The 16,802-nt window shown below is 54.1% G+C and overlaps 1 protein-coding gene across 5 annotated transcripts in view; it reads right to left on the bottom strand.

Annotated features, from left to right (window-relative positions):
* The window catches only part of LOC144509745 (uncharacterized), a 42,492-nt gene that overhangs the window by 9,989 nt on the left and 15,701 nt on the right, over window positions 1–16,802 (bottom strand). For 3 of the 5 annotated variants that reach the window (XM_078238529.1, XM_078238524.1, XM_078238525.1), the window contains exons 3-5: window positions 10,116–10,178; window positions 8,852–8,981; window positions 6,850–6,940 (exon numbers count right to left, since the gene is read on the bottom strand). In XM_078238529.1, the coding sequence (XP_078094655.1) occupies window positions 6,850–6,940; window positions 8,852–8,981; window positions 10,116–10,178 (284 nt within the window). The remainder of the gene's footprint in view (window positions 1–6,849; window positions 6,941–8,851; window positions 8,982–10,115; window positions 10,179–16,802) is intronic. The other 2 variants (XM_078238526.1, XM_078238527.1) reach the window with 1 other exon arrangement.

Raw genomic sequence — 16,802 nt, forward strand, 5'->3', positions numbered from 1 at the left:
CCCCAGCCCCTCCCCCCCACCCGCCACCCCAGCCCCTCCCCCCCCACCCGCCACCCCAGCCCCTCCCCCCCACCCGCCACCCCAGCCCCTCCCCCCACCCCCTCCCCCCCACCCCCCTCCCCGCCACCCCAGCCCCTCCCACCCCCAGCCCCTCCCACCCCCCAGCCCCTCCCCCTCCCCCCAGCCCACAGCCCCTCCCCCCACCCAGCCCCTCCCCCCACCCAGCCCCTCCCCCCCACCCAGCCCCTCCCCCCCACCCAGCCCCTCCCCCCCACCCCCCAGCCCACAGCCCCTCCCCTCCCCACCCACAGCCCCTCCCCACCCACAGCCCCTCCCCACCCACAGCCCCTCCCCACCCACCCACAGCCCCTCTCCTCACACACGCCCCACAGCCCCTCCCCCCACACACGCCCCACAGCCCCTCCCCCCACACCTGCCCCCCAGCCTCCCCAGCCCCTCCCCCCACACCTGCCCCCCAGCCCCCCCCCACACCTGCCCCCCAGCCCCTCCCCCCACAGAACCCCCACCCACAGCCCCTCCCCCACCCACAGAACCCCCACCCACAGCCCCTCACCCACCCACAGCCCCTCACCCACCCACAGCCCCTCACCCACCCACAGCCCCTCCCCCTCACCCACCCACAGCCCCTCCCCCTCACCCACCCACAGCCCCTCCCCCTCACCCACCCACAGCCCCTCCCCCTCACCCACCCACAGCCCCTCCCCCTCACCCACCCACAGCCCCTCCCCCTCACCCACCCACAGCCCCTCCCCCTCACCCACCCACAGCCCCTCCCCCTCACCCACCCACAGCCCCTCCCCCCCACCCACAGCCCCTCCCCCCCACCCACAGCCCCAGCCCCTCACCCACAGCCCCAGCCCCTCACCCACAGCCCCTCCCCTCACCCACAGCCCCTCCCCCTCACCCACAGCCCCTCCCCCTCACCCACAGCCCCTCCCCCTCACCCACAGCCCCTCCCCCTCACCCACAGCCCCTCACCCTCACCCACAGCCCCTCACCCACAGCCCCTCACCCTCACCCACAGCCCCTCCCCCTCACCCACAGCCCCTCCCCCTCACCCACAGCCCCTCCCCCTCACCCACAGCCCCTCCCCCTCACCCACAGCCCCTCCCCCACAGCCCCTCCCCCTCACCCACAGCCCCTCCCCCTCACCCACAGCCCCTCCCCCTCACCCACAGCCCCTCCCCCACCCACAGCCCCTCCCCCTCACCCACCCACAGCCCCTCCCGCTCTGCCACCCCCCACACCCACCACACCCACCCACAGCCCCTCCCCCTCACCCACCCACAGCCCCTCCCGCTCCGCCACCACTGAATGACAATCACTTCATCCTTAAATAGTTTAAAAAAAAATAAAACTGAAAACAATGAGTGTAATTCTCAGAATAGTGTCAAACCCATTTGTTAAGTCTAACCTTTCTCTTTAGATCTCCAACATCCACACAGCGATGAACGTTATTGAGGTGGAGTCGTGGCTATAATCTCAGGGAGGACTCCTGTTAACATTCATCCCAGTCAGCTTGGAATTCAAAAAATGACAATTTGAGTGAATTTGTAAGGCTAAAATCTGACTTAAGATTCTAAAAATACTCTGTTTCTCTGCTGAAACATTGAGTCATTGACCAATCCATCCCCATTCTCCCAGCATCAGCTTGTGACCTCTGCAAGCCTAGCCTGGCACCCACAGAGGATGGGACGTTACAGAAACAGCTTCACACATAAACAGACTGAGCAACTCTGACACAATCTGCCAGTGAATCAGTCACTGCCTCTGGGACCTTCTTGTGTAACAAGTATCTTTATAAACCATTAATCATTAGGATTTTAACATCCCGAGGTGACGTGGGTACAGGGTAATCTGACTTTAGATGTAATTCAGCCTGAGCAAGCCTAGCTGTCCAAAGGTCAGACATTTCTCTATCCACTACTCAGTGTGGACACTAGCCACAGTCAGAACCATACTGGGTTACGATGCCTCCTGTGAATGAATAGCGAGGTGGCACAGTCAGAATTCACATCCAAGGATACATCATGAGGAGAGGACACTGGAGAGTGAAATCTACTCTGGAGTTAGAAGCATTCATAAAGGAGAACTGTCAACCTATTTGCCTCAGAGGATAGTACCTCCCCTCAGAGTGTCGTGGCTTCAAGCCCCACTTCAGGACAAGCACCGAGATCAATGCCGTACCAAGGGGGTGCTGCACTGCTGGAGGTGCCTACTTTTGGTGTCAGCACAAAGTCCTAGAATGGGCTTCAAACCCATAACCTCCTTACTCAAGATGTGAAGGTGACCAGCTCGGTGGAGATGGCACAAAGATCTGGCACTGACACAAATAGCTGGGATCAGACACAGAATGTGGTCAAATTGCAGGAAACAGGCCACACACAGCACAGTTCCAGTCGCCAGTTTAGGAAAAGCAGATAGAGACACTGCGGAGGGAAGATTTACAAGGTGACACCAGAAATGAGAGAGTATACGTTTCAGGACAGGATCGATAACTGGCTCTTCTCTCTTTTGAAAAGAAAGACTGAGGGGTGATCTAATCGAGAAATGTAAAATTCTCCAAGGTTTTGATAGGATGGATAGAGAGAGAATGTTTCCTCTTGTGGGAATAAAATAGGCGTCCATCAATACAAGAAAATCACCAAGAAATCCTATAGCAATTCAGAACAATTCACTACCATTGGTGGTGGCACAGTGGTATTGTCACTAGACTAGTAATCCAGGGACCCAGGGTAATGCTTTGGGGACCCGAGTTCAAATCCACCACATGGTGGGATTTGAATTCAATAAAAATCCGTGATTAAAAGCTCTACTGGTGACCATGAACCCATTGTCGATTGTTGGAAAATACTCTGGTTCACTGATGCCCATTAGGGAAGGAAATCTCATGTCCTTACCTGGTCTGGCCTACATGTGACTCCAGAGCCACAGCAATGTGGTTGACACTTCAATGCCCTCCGAACAAGGGCAATTAAGGATGGGCAATAAATGCTGGCAAGTTAGCGACACCCACATACCCAGAACAAATAAAAATAAAAAAGAAAACCTGCAGAGTGGTGAGAGTTTGGAACTCACTCCCACAGGGAGTGGTCGAAGTGAATAGTATACAGATCCATTGAAGGAGATTTGACTAGACAGAGGGAGAAGGGCAGAGAGAGTTATGATGGTTGATTTGGATGAGCAGAGATGCTCGACTGAAGCCCGGACACTAGTAGGGATTCTTTGGGCTGAATGGCCTTTATCTGTGCTGTACACCGGGACTTGATGGATTGAGTTATAAGGAGAGGCTGGATAGACTGGGACTTTTTTTCTCTGGAGCGTAGGAGGCTGAGGGGTGATCTTATAGAGGTCTATAAAATAATGAGGGGCACAGATCAGCGAGATAGTCAATATCCTTTCCCAAAGGAAGGGGAGTCTAAAATTAGAGGCATAGGTTTAAGGTGAGAGGGGAGAGATACAAAAGTGTCCAGAGGGGCAATTTTTTCACACAGAGGGTGGTGAGTGTCTGGAACAAGCTGCCAGAGGTAGTAATAGAGGCAGGTACAATTTTGTCTTTTAAAAAGCATTTAGATAGTTACATGGGTACGATGGGTATAGAGGGATATGGACCAAATGCGGGTAATTGGGATTAGCTTAGGGTTTAAAAAAAAAGGGTGGCATGGACAAGTTGGGCCGAAAGGCCTGTTTCCATGCTGTAAACCTCTATGACTGTATATCCTGTGTAATGATGTGGAGATGCCGGCGTTGGACTGGGGTAAACACAGTAAGAAGTTTAACAACACCAGGTTAAAGTCCAACAGGTTTATTTGGTAGCAAAAGCCATGTGTGGCTTTTGCTACCAAATAAACCTGTTGGACTTTAACCTGGTGTTGTTAAACTTCTTACTGTGTTTATCCTGTGTAATCCATAGGCCAATGTTCAGGCCACATAAACCTCCAGCCATCTTGGCCTGGTAGACCTCAATTCTCCTCTCCCTCACACAGGCATCAAGTCCTCTTTAAATACATCAAGACTCTCTGCTTCAGCTGCTCCATGTAGCAGCCAGTCCCACATTCACACCACCCACTGTGGAATGGAATCAAGCTTCACAGCACCAGGGACCCGGGTTCAATTCTGGTCTCGGGTGACTGCTTGTGCGGAGTTTGCACATTCTCCCCGTGTCTGCGTGGCTTTCCTCCGGTTTCCCACCACATTCCAAAGATGTGCAGCTTAGGTGGACTGGCCATGCCAAATTGCCCCTTAGTGTTTAAAGTCTATTAGTGTCACAAGTAGGCTTACATTAACACTGCAATGAAGTTCCTGTGAAAATCCCCTAGCCACCACATTCCGGTGCCTGTTCGGGTACACTGAGGGAGAATTTAGCATGGCCAATGCACCTAACCAGCAAGTCTTTCGGACAGAGGGAGGAAACCGGAGCACCCAGAGGAAACTCATGCAGACACGGGGAGAACGTGCAAAGTCAACACAGACAGTGACCCAAGCTGGGGACCAAACTTGGATCCCTGGCACTGAGGCAGCAGCGTTATCCACTGTGCTTCTGTGTCCCAAGGTGTGTAGATTAGGGGGATCAGTGGAGTAAATATACGGGGTTATGGGGATAGGGCCTGGGATGCTCTGTTGAAGAGTCGATGCAGACTCAATGGGCCGAATGGCCTCCTTCTGCACTGTAGGGGTTCAATGATTCTGTGAATTCTTATTTAATTTGTTAGTAACCAGCTTGTATTCATGTCGTTGTTGTGGACTCGCCCACAAGTGGAAACACTTTCTCCATGTTTCCCCAATTACCAGTTGGAACGGGTTGAGTGCAGAGTGAGCAGTGGCAGGCTGTGAGCTGTCTGAGAGCGCGCGAGACCCAGCCAGGGACAGCTTTAATGGGCAGACTCACCAGCCATTAAAATTAAAAATCAAAAGCAGCTTTCTGTTGGGGCTGGAATTAATCTGGTGAATCAGCTCTGGGGCTAACAGAAAAAAAACACTTCTTCAGATCAAGGTATAAAATATCGCCAGTCAAAACAAACATGGGCGTGAGAGGGAAACGGCACCCACGGGGGGTGGGACGTTACAGAAACAGCTTCACACAATAAGGTTCCATAAGCAGACTGAGCGACTCTGACACAATCTGCCAGTGAATCAGTCACTGCCTCTGGGACCCTCTTGTGTAACAAGTATCTTTATAAAACATCCCGAGCTGTACCCTGCCGGTACAGGGTAATCAGTGAGTTTAGATGTAATTCAGCCTCATTTTAGAATCTGTCCTTATTTCCATATTATATGAAGTGTGATTAATTTTTAGCCTGAACATTAACGATTACACCTTATCCGACCCTTCGTCTTTACTCCACTCGAAACTCTGTCATCCAACTTCCAACCTGTGACCGAGGGAACAGCTCACACTTCAACCCCTGACCCCACTGACACTGTACACACAGGGTTACAGTACAGTCGATTCCCCCACTGACACTGTACACACAGGGTTACAGTACAGTCGATTCCCCCACTGACACTGTACACACAGGGTTACAGTACAGTCGATTCCCCCACTGACACTGTACACACAGGGTTACAGTACAGTCGATTCCCCCACTGACACTGTACACACAGGGTTACAGTAGTCAATTCCCCCACTGATACTGTACACAGGGTTACAGTACAGTCGATTCCCCTGACACTGTACACACACGGTTACAGTACAGTCGATTCCCCCCACTGACACTGTACACACGGTTAAAATAGTTGATTCCCCCACTGACACTGTACACACAGGGTTACAGTACAGTCAATTCTCCCACTGACACTGTACACACAGGGATGGAGTACAGCCGCCACCATTAACACCAAGGACACATACCGCAGGCTAACTGCACTCACACTAACACACTCGCTGTAGGTACTGGGGACTGCAGCAGAGACTAAGAAGTAGCTAATGATCCATAGGCCACAAAGAAGTAGAGATATTCTTCTGCATTGGAGAGGCAATTGGTTACATGGAGCTTGAGGGGACAGTCAGACCGACCCAAACCCCCTCTCTCAGCTCACTCTGCCCGGCAGAGTGTTGGAAACGGGATCTGAGCAGACACAGGAGAAGTCTAGTTACTGCTGAGCTCTCCAGGGGAACAGATCCATTCCAAACCCAGCTGCAAAACAAGCCAGAGCGTCATCTATAATTCAGATAAAACAAATCACTGATCTAAGCTTCCGTCCGAACGGTGTCTCAGGGCACAGGAAGCTTCTGTCTGTGGCTAACAGCTCACATTATAACTAAACATACCAACAGCTCCAAATGAGCTTTCAATTCACATGTCCCGCTCCAATCTCTCCAATTCAGACCTGGACAGTTTATACGGATTTACCTGGAGAGAGATTCCTGTCTTCACCAACTCGGAGAGAGGGAAGGCTCGGGGGGAGGGTGGGCGGGGAAGAGGGGGTGGTGGTGGAAACAGTTTCCATTCCTGAGAGTTTGCCAATAGTTAAGACACAGAGACAAGGTGAGGTTTTGACTCCTCCACCCAGCCACTGGACTGTTGGCTCAGCACGGTTAATGATACTGGTCGAATAGCTGGCAAAGCCCAGCTTGGCTCAAACACAAAGCCCGACTACTACAGGGCAGGGATTTTGACACGTCTGGAACCCCCTTATCCCAAAAGTCAGCAGCTTCAGAATGAGGAGAACATTAAATTCACACCAAGAGGAGGAAAGCAACAGGCAGTGAACTGTCACCAAAAACCTACAGCACCACGTACGGAGTTCCAGGAGCAGTGAGACTGTGGGAAGTGCTGCCTCGCCGTGCTTTCTGCTGACACCCCACAGTCTGAAGAGAAAGCTCACCTTATCCCTCTCCTCTCGTTGCTGGTGTTCTGCTACACGCTTCTCAATCTCCTCTTGGATAACTCTGGCGTATTGACAATCAAGCTCCTCGCTAGACATGGAAACAGTGCAGTTAATGCAAGGAAGACTTACATTCAGATAGCACCTTTCACACGCCCCAGGACAGCCCAAAGTGTTTTACAGCCAATAGAACATGTGAGATGTCTGATTATTGTTGCAATGGAGGGGACGAGGCAGTCACTTCACACAGAGCAATATCTCCCCAACAACAATGTGATCAGGTCATGGGATCTTAAACTTCCAGCCAAGGGAGCAGATGGAGCCCTGTTTTAACACTTCACCCAAAAGACAGCACCCCCAACAATGCAGCACCCCCCTCAGTACCGCATCGGGAATGTCCACTCAAGCCTCTGGGGTGGGGCCTGAAACGATGACATTCTGACTTAAGGGGTGACAGTGTTACTCACTGCTGTAGGTTGTGTGTGCGCATGTGTGCATTCATGTTGTGCACAGTGTGTGTACGTGTGCAGTATATGTGTGCATTCGCCTGTGGGTGTGCAGTGTGTGCATTCACGTGTGTGCACAGTATGCGTGTGTATATGTGCGTGCATGTGGGTGTGCAGTATATGCGTGCATACATGTGTGTGGGGTATGTGTGTGTACGTACGCACTTGCGGTGGGGGGGGTTGAGGGGACTGCGGACAGAAGGACAGAAGATTTGGAGTTTAGGAGGAATAAGTGGAAACAGCAGCAGCAACACCGATCGTGCCAACACAAGCTCACACTGAACGCTGCATTTAGGTCAGGTGAAAACTGGTTGCCGGGAACATGTTTCTAACCTGCACCGAGTGAGAGCTTTGAATATACTGAAGGTGCTTCAGGGCAGCAGGAACAGATCCACACCTAGTTTCACTGATCATGTATCTGACACGTGTAAACTCTTCAATTCAAACTGCTGTGTGATTGAGCCAGACTGTTCCCAGGGCTGGGCACATACTCCTTGTTCTAATGACAGACTCCAGGGGGCTTAGGACAAAGAGCAGCTCTGAGTCAGGTCTGCGCGAAGGGAGCCTGGGAGTTTCTTTGCACCATTCACCAGTTCCAGAGCTGACCGGCCGGACAAATGCAGGAGAGTGTTTGGGGGTCACTGGAAGCAGCAATGGGGAGTTTCACCAGAGCAGCACAACCTCCCCCCCCACCCCCCCAGTGCCTCCAGCCCCCCCCTCCCCCCCCCCCACCAAGCTGGACACTGCCAGTGGGCAGCACTCCCAACCAGGTATGGTGCAATGAGGTGGCAGCCTGTGGCTAGCTGGAGATATTGAGCAGACTGTGGGGAGGGGCAGGATTTCTGCTCCTGTAGGTGCTGCACACAATCCTTTATTGTTCCGAGGTTAGCCATAGTGCCCAGGAACTGCGGGAGCAGCGTCTGCCTCCTGTCTAGGACCTCAGCCCAGTGAGTCACTTCATCAAAGGGAGAACGTTTTGTTCTGAATACCCACATCGTTAAATCATTTTATATATTTTTATTTTAAGCAAATTGTCACCTGAATTTTATTTGCTTTTTTGACACACATTTCAATTTTACAGCTAGCAGAAAGTCCCTCGTTCCCCTGCCCTCGGTCTGCCTCCCTCCTAGGCTTATCCCCTCACTCCTCCCCCTCCACATTCTCCCCCTCCCACCCCGAGACCTGACTCCTCAGTCTCCTTCCCATGCTTGTTACCTCATTCCCAACCCCCTCCCTCCCAGATCTACCCCCTCAATGCTCCCTCCCCCAGGCCTCCTTCCTCATTCCCCCCTCCCCAACCCCTCCAAGATCTGCCCACCCACCATTATCCTTACCCCTGCCCACCTCCTCCTCACAGCTCCACTTTGCTCCTTATCCTTTCACTTTGTCCCATTGTCCAGCTCCAACTCTCAGCCCCGCCCCCGTCCACGCTCCCCCCCACTCCCTGCCCAAGGAATATACGTACATCCCCCCACCCCCCCTGGGGATATACGTACATCTGCTGTTGGTGCTCCCGGCTGTAGTGTTTGGCTTCCAACTCCTCCTCATCCTGCAGCTTCTTAGCAACACTCACATCCCGACGCACCAACTTGTTCTTCTCAACGTTCGAGGCATAGTGCTGTTCAACTGGGGATCAGCAAGGACACTGGTTAATAGCAACAGCACCAAGAACACTGGTTAATAGCAACAGCACCAAGGACACTGGTTAATAGCAACAACACCAAGGACACTGGTTAATAGGGACAACACCAAGGACACTGGTTAATAGCAACAACACCAAGGACACTGGTTAATAGCAACAACACCAAGGACACTGGTTAATAGGGACAACACCAAGGACACTGGTTAATAGCAACAACACCAAGGACACTGGTTAATAGCAACAACACCAAGGACACTGGTTAATAGCAACAACACCAAGGACGCTGGTTAATAGCAACACGGAGCTCACACCAGCATTTTCTGAATAGCAGCTTGGCATAACCTTTACCCAAGAGCCAAGAACCAAAACCCAGGAACCTCCATATCTCTCTGCTCACAGATCCCGACTCTCATTGGGGGACCGGCTCCAAGGTGACACAGAGCATTATACTGTGGGAGCTATTACAGATTTCACCATGTGCCCTCAGTCAGATATCTCCCCCCTCCCCCCATGCTAAACATGCTTCTTCAATTAACTCCTCCATGGCCGCCACATCTCCATTCATCTACAGCTTTCCCATTCCCACCTCCCAGCTCTCGACCCTGCTCAACCCTGCAGCTAATCCATCCATCAGCCCTGTTCTTCACCTCCCCCCTCCAGTGAATGAGCTTTCAGCTACATTCTGGAACTCTCCCCTCCCCGCCCTCAGCCCCCGACCTCCTGCTGTGTCCCCCCCAACTAAAATACCCTCCTGCCCAACACTCACCTCAATTTCTGCCCTTTCCCCCTCCTGAAACACTTGTAGCTCTGTTTAGTGTTCTAGTCTATACAAGAGTGCATTGAGGACCAGGAACTCCTGCCCAAGGGCACCGTGCAGCACCCTCACCCTTCAAGCACCAGCTGGACTAGGCGCAAACCCAACATGAGGATGGAATTCCTCACCAACTGTGTCAGTGTTACGGCTTGACCTTGCTGTGACCCCTCACCCTCCTAAAGGAGCTGCCAAGGAACACTTGGATGAAAACAATTTGTGTATATGCATGCGGCTGTGTGTGCGCGTGTTGAACCCAGCCACTTGGAACCACTGGTGTTTCAGTCCTGGAGCTGTCTCTACTCACTCTCTTGTTCCTGAAGGTTGTGCGCCAATGCCCCATCCTCCAGCACAGCAAACCCACGGCACACTGCAACACGACAGGAGAAAGAACAGGTTCTGGTAAGGCCAGACATCATTGCTAAACAGACCCATGAAACAGACACCAATATCAGACTCACAAAGCCACAGTCCCAACCAAACTCTTGCCCAAGAGCCATTCAGCAGAATCTACAACAGCCTGTGCTCCACACTATCTGCATTTGGGAAACACACACAGCTTCAGATCGCAAGTCCCCGCTTTAGAAAGGCAACGTTCCCCCAGAACTCTGATTAGATTCCAACTGATCACAATCCGGGCACAGCGGGGGGGCACATGGGCACAGCGGGAGGGGCACACGGGCAGTGGGGGGGCACATGGGCACAGTGGCGGGGCACACGGGCACAGCGGTTTTGATTTCAGAAGGTGTTTCACAGAATAATTATTAAACACTCTGCGGTTCATGGTGAAACGTCAAGAGAGTTGTGTAAAAGCTGCCTAAGGAGCACCTTTCAGGCAGAGGAGAGGTTTTGGGATTTTCAGTTCCAGAGCTTGGGGCCCAGACAGCTGAAGCCACAATGAAAACATTTTCCCACAGAGCGGAATCCATTCCTTCAGACAGTCACTGCCGAGTTGCACTTTGTGGCAGGGAAGGGCTGGGCCAGGATAAACACTGGCCTCGCGCTGGGTGAACTCAGTTTGTAGCTGCCAGTCAGAGCTGGAAGATTGTGGGGTCATGCCTACTCGGGGATCCGATGCAGCACCGAGGGAGTGCTGCACTATTGGAGGTGCCGTCATTCAGATGAGACATTTTACCGAGGCCCCATCTGCTCTTCCAGGTGGACATGAAGGATTTCTGAGGCCTACAGTCGAAGAAGGGCAGGAACGTTCTGCCCAGTTCCCTGGGCAATACTTATCCTCCAACCTACATCAGACCTTGCAGTTTGTGGGATCTTGCTGTGCACTATTTGACGCCACTTGAACTACATGACAACAATTTCAAAAAGGCAGAGGGGCTGAATGGCCTCCTTGTGTTGCGTACAGTTCTGTGAGCTCTGAGCACAGGGGTTCCTGGATGTAAATGTGCCCCTATTTGGCATTAACTTGGTTACATAATACTCAGCTTGCATCATTCACAGCAGACACACTGATTTATTGAGAGTGATGTCACGGGAAATCTAACTGTTTAACCCTCCCAGCCTCACACAAACCTCGCTCGACCCAAATGTCTATTTTTAGTCAGGTCCAGACTTTTACAGAAACTGTTCACAGACAGCTTGATTTGTGACACGAAACATAAACACACACTTCCAGGGCAGCAGCAGCATCGAAGGGCGCTTCCTTCCCCTTTCTTGTGTGACAGAGAGTTTTCTGACAAAGTTTCTGCTCAGCCCCACGGGGAAGGTGGCAACGGGAGCTGCAGTGATAACTCTGTGAGAGTGGGGGCCTCTCACTGAAGGAGAAGGCAGTGCCGCACTGAAATTGTTCCCCTCCCAGTATCCTCGCCTCATCCTCCCGAGGGTACATTTTCCTGGACATGGCCAACCTTCGGGTACTTCATGCATCTTAGCCCAGAGCGGGGCTAGTCCACCATGTGCAGCATCACAAATGACCCCAATCCTGTCCTCCAGCTGAGCTCAGTGCCAGGGGGTCACTGCAGAATGAAGAAGAGCGGGAACTCCTCAGGCCCAGGGCAGTGACGGTGATGGGCTCAGTGTGGCGACAGGCCCAGTGCAGTTATGGTGATGGTGAGGAACGGGCTCCTTTCAGCATCGCGTTGTTATGGCATCAAATATTCAGCAGCTTGAACACATCCTTTGTGGTGGCGACAGCAACACGGGGGAGCTGAGCAACGCTCAGTAAAAACCAACCTCACTGCCCAATGGTTCTGGAGCTTCAGACAATAAATCCCCCAGAGGATCCCATAATCCCAGCACTGGTTCCCAGTGCCATACTGAGGGAGTGCTGCACTGACAAACATGCCGTCTTTCCCAGGAAATCCCCTCACCAGTGGATATAAAACAACAGGGGACCTGGCCAACATTCAGCCCTAGTCAATCTGATCGTCATCACAGTGCTGCCTGTGGGATCTTGCTGTGCAGACAGACTGCTGCTCTATGTCACTAAAAAGCCATAACACTTCCAAAACACTTTATTGGCTGTCGAGTGCATGGGCGTCTTGAGGTTGTGAAAGGCACTATCTAAATCTTAGAAACCCTACAGCACAGAAAGAGGCCATTCGGCCCATCGAGTCTGCACCGACCACAATCCCACCCAGGCCCTATCCCCATATCCCTAGATATTTACCCACTAATCCCTCTAACCTACGCATCCCAGGACACTAAGGGCAATTTTTTTAGCGTGGCCAATCAACCTAACCCGCACATCTTTGGACTGATGGGAGGAAACCAGAGCACCCGGAGGAAACCCACGCAGACACGAGGAGAATGTGCAAACTCCACACAGGCAGTGACCCAAGCCGGGAATCGAACCCGGGTCCCTGGAGCTGTGAAGCAGCAGTGCTAACCACTGTGCTACCGTGCCGCAAGTCTTTTCTTTCTCACAGCCCCTGGATTTGATCCGGGCTGGGGGGGGGGGGGGGGGGGGGGGGAAGGGGGTTAAGGTTCACCGACCATCGCAGCCCTCTCTCTGTGACTACTTACCCAGCAAAGTGTGGAGAATGAAGCAAAGGCCTTTCCCCCAGAAAGCTGCTGCGGCTGGAGGGGGTTCAAAGCAGAGAGCGATTGTCCGGCAAAGCAAATCAAGTCAGGTCGATAGAGCCATAAAGCATTACCTAACTGAATAGTGGACTAGATTCAAGGGGCCGAATGGCCTGTGGTGTCAATGGCCCGGTGACTCTTTGTCCTGATCCACTGAGGCCTAAGGTTGTTAGCAAGTCGCCGGCAACATATTCCGAGGCGGCAGTGAGAGAAAGCAGGAAACATTCCTGCTGCCGTTTCCCTTGGCAACAACCAAACAGGAGGCGGCGACCGGGAGTGGGAGGCCAAAGGGCAAAGCTTCACAAACCACTCCCGACATCAGGATGAGTGGGATTGTATAGAGAGCCCGCACTGCCGACAGCCGCCGCCCCCCCCAAACCAAACACTCCCGACATCAGGATGAGTGGGATTGTATAGAGAGCCCGCACTGCCGACACCACCTCCTACCCAAACAACGCCCCCAAAACCCTACCACCTACAAAACAGCCTCCCCCCCAACCAAAAACAACCCCCCCCCACCAACCCAAACACTCCTGACATCAGGACAAGTGGGATTGTATAGAGATCCCGCACCTCTCGACGCCCCTCCCCCTCACCCAAACACCCCACCCAAAAACAACCCCACAACCAAAATAACCCCCCCAAAACTCTCCTCCGCTCTGTCCCCGCTCCACTCACCCACAGGTCAAGGCAATAGCTGGAGCTGGGGGACATTGTACAAGTTGCCATGGAGACGTCCGGGTTAGTGTGACAATGGAATCCTGGCACCCAGCCCAAGAAAATGTGCACGAGAGGCCCGAACACACACCCACACACACACCCCCCACCCCAGAGACACACACCCACACACACACCCCCCACCCCAGAGACACACACCCACACACACACCCCCCACCCCAGAGACACACACCCACACACACACCCCTCACCCCAGAGACACACACCCACACACACACCCCCCCACCCCAGAGATACACACCCACACCCCCACCCCAGAGACACACACCCACACACACACCCCCCACCCCAGAGACACACACCCACACACATACCCCCCACCCCAGAGACACACACCCACACACACACACACCCACCCCAGAGACACACACCCACACACACACCCCCCCACCCCAGAGACACACACCCACACACACACCCCCCAACCCAGAGACACACACCCCCCACCCCAGAGACACACACCCCCCCACCCCAGAGACACACACCCACACACACAGCCCCACCCCAGAGACACACACCCACACACCCACCCCAGAGACACACACCCTCACACACACCCCCTACCCCAGAGACTCACACCCACACACACCCCCCCCACCCCAGAGACACACACCCACACACACACCCCCACCCCAGAGACAAACACCCACACACACACCCCCACCCCAGAGACTCAGACCCACACACACCCCCCCACCCCAGAGACACACACCCACACCCCCACCCCAGAGACTCACACCCACACACACACCCCCACCCCAGAGACAAACACCCACACACACACCCCCACACACACCCCACCCCAGAGACAAACACCCACACACACACCCCCATCCCAGAAACACACACCCACACACCCCCACCCCAGAGACACACACCCCCACCCCAGAGACACACACCCACCCACCCCAGAGACACACACCCACACCCCCCCACCCCAGAGACACACACCCACACCCCCCCACCCCAGAGACACACACCCACACACACACCCACCCCAGAGACACACACCCACACACATACCCCCCCACCCCAGAGACACACACCCACACACACACACCCACCCCAGAGAGACACACCCATTCACACACACCCCCACCCCAGAAACACACACCCACACACATACCCCCCCACCCCAGAGACACACACACCCACACACACACCCCCACCCCAGAGACACACACCCACACACACACCCCCCCACCCCAGAGACACACACCCACACACACACACCCACCCCAGAGAGACACACCCATTCACACACACCCCCACCCCAGAAACACACACCCACACACATACCCCCCCACCCCAGAGACACACACACCCACACACACACCCCCACCCCAGAGACACACACCCACACACACACCCCCCCACCCCAGAGACACACACCCACACACCCACCCCAGAGAGACACACCCATTCACACACCCCCCACCCCAGAGACACACACACACACCCCCCACCCCAGAGACACACACCCACACACACACCACCCATCCCCCCCAGAGACAGAGACACACACACACCCCCCCCGTCCCCCCCAGACACAGAGACACACATATCCCCCCCGTTCCTCCCCCAGAGACAGAGACACACGCCGCCCCCCCCGCCCGAGAGACACACCCACCCCCCCGCCCGAGACACACCCACCCCCCCGCCCGAGACACACCCACCCCCCCGCCCGAGACACACCCACCCCCCCGCCCGAGACACACAGCCCCCCCCGCCCCAAGACACGCACACACCCCTCCCCGCCCCAAGACACGCACACACCCCCTCCGCCCTAGACACCCACACAGACCCACCCCGCCCGAGACACAGCCCTCCCCCTACCCATCGAGACACACACACACCCCGCGCCCCCCCCCCCCAGCCCAGAGAGAGAGACACAGACACATACACGAATAGTCCCAGGTTTTGCCCCCAAATGCTGGCTGCAACAAGGGGTGGTTTTGGGTCTAAATGGGAAGGTGGGGGTGGGGATTGTTTTCCACCCACCTTGCCAGTCCCCCCATAATAAAATCTTAATGGGGGAGGGGAGGTGCGGGGGCTGGGGGGGGGGGGGGGGGGGGGAGGGGGGGGGGAGTGGTGGGGAGAGATGAAATGAACTGAGGGAAGAACAAGCCTTGCCGCGGTGTCCAAACACCCTCCCCTCACTCTGCAGTGAGCTGGCACTCTGTGGAAATACACACCAGGCACAGGCTCCAGACTCTCCCCCAGGGAGGCGGCAGTGTAATCATTCCCAGTGTAAACACACACTGTACATCAAGCAGTCGGAAAAGATGGGTAAAGAACTGAGGGAAGGAAAGCCACACAGCCAGACGCAGACACTACCCAGTTACTGATCCCAGACGCAGTCGCTGCCCAGTCACTGATTTTTGCCAAGGGAAATGGTGTTAATGGAAAGTTTGAGAGAAAAGGAACCTTGAACAAATCTCCTCAAAGAGGGTAATGTCCGCCCAGCAAACCCTAGGTCAGCTCCTCCCAACAGCTCCTGCACTATTTCCCCCAGCAGGAATACTGTAACCCACACTGCAGTTACCCCACAATCCAGCACCTTCTGGTCCAACCCCCACCCTCTCGCTCTGCCCAGCTACCCCACCACGTCCTGTCCCTATTGCCAGATTCCCAGTATTCAAGAGGCTCCATTCTCTCCCCAGGACCCCTCACTCTGCCCTCTTCACAGAGGGTCCACACCCCCAGAAACCCTCCAGCCAACTCTTCCCCATCCTCAGTAGCTCCCCACACAAGCCTTCCCCAAACCTCTCTGCCCCTCACAACCACCCACTCGCCCAACACTCAAAACATTTGTGTATTATTGGAGTCAATGTTGTTTAATGTGTATACATCACATGCAATATTGCTAAATTTCATCAATTCCTGTACTTGAATAATTCCTCACGTAATCCAGAGCCTAATGAACAGAAAGGAACATAGAAAATAGGAGTAGGCCATTCGGCCCTGAGACTGCTCCCCCATTCAACCTAATCATGGCTGATCCTCTAACTCAATACCATACTCCCATTCTCTCCCCTTACCCCCTGATGCCTTAGAGTCCAGAAATCTATTCCCTTCCTCAATATATTCAGTGACTTGGCTTCCACAACCTTGTGGTCGAGAACTTCACAGGTTCACCACCCTCTAAGTGAAGATGTTTCTCCTTGTCTCAATCCTAAATGGTCTACCCTGTAACCTGAGACTGTGACCTCTTGTT

This window comes from Mustelus asterias, chromosome 22 (genome assembly GCF_964213995.1).
Source record: "Mustelus asterias chromosome 22, sMusAst1.hap1.1, whole genome shotgun sequence".
Classification (NCBI taxonomy): Eukaryota; Metazoa; Chordata; class Chondrichthyes; order Carcharhiniformes; family Triakidae; genus Mustelus; species Mustelus asterias.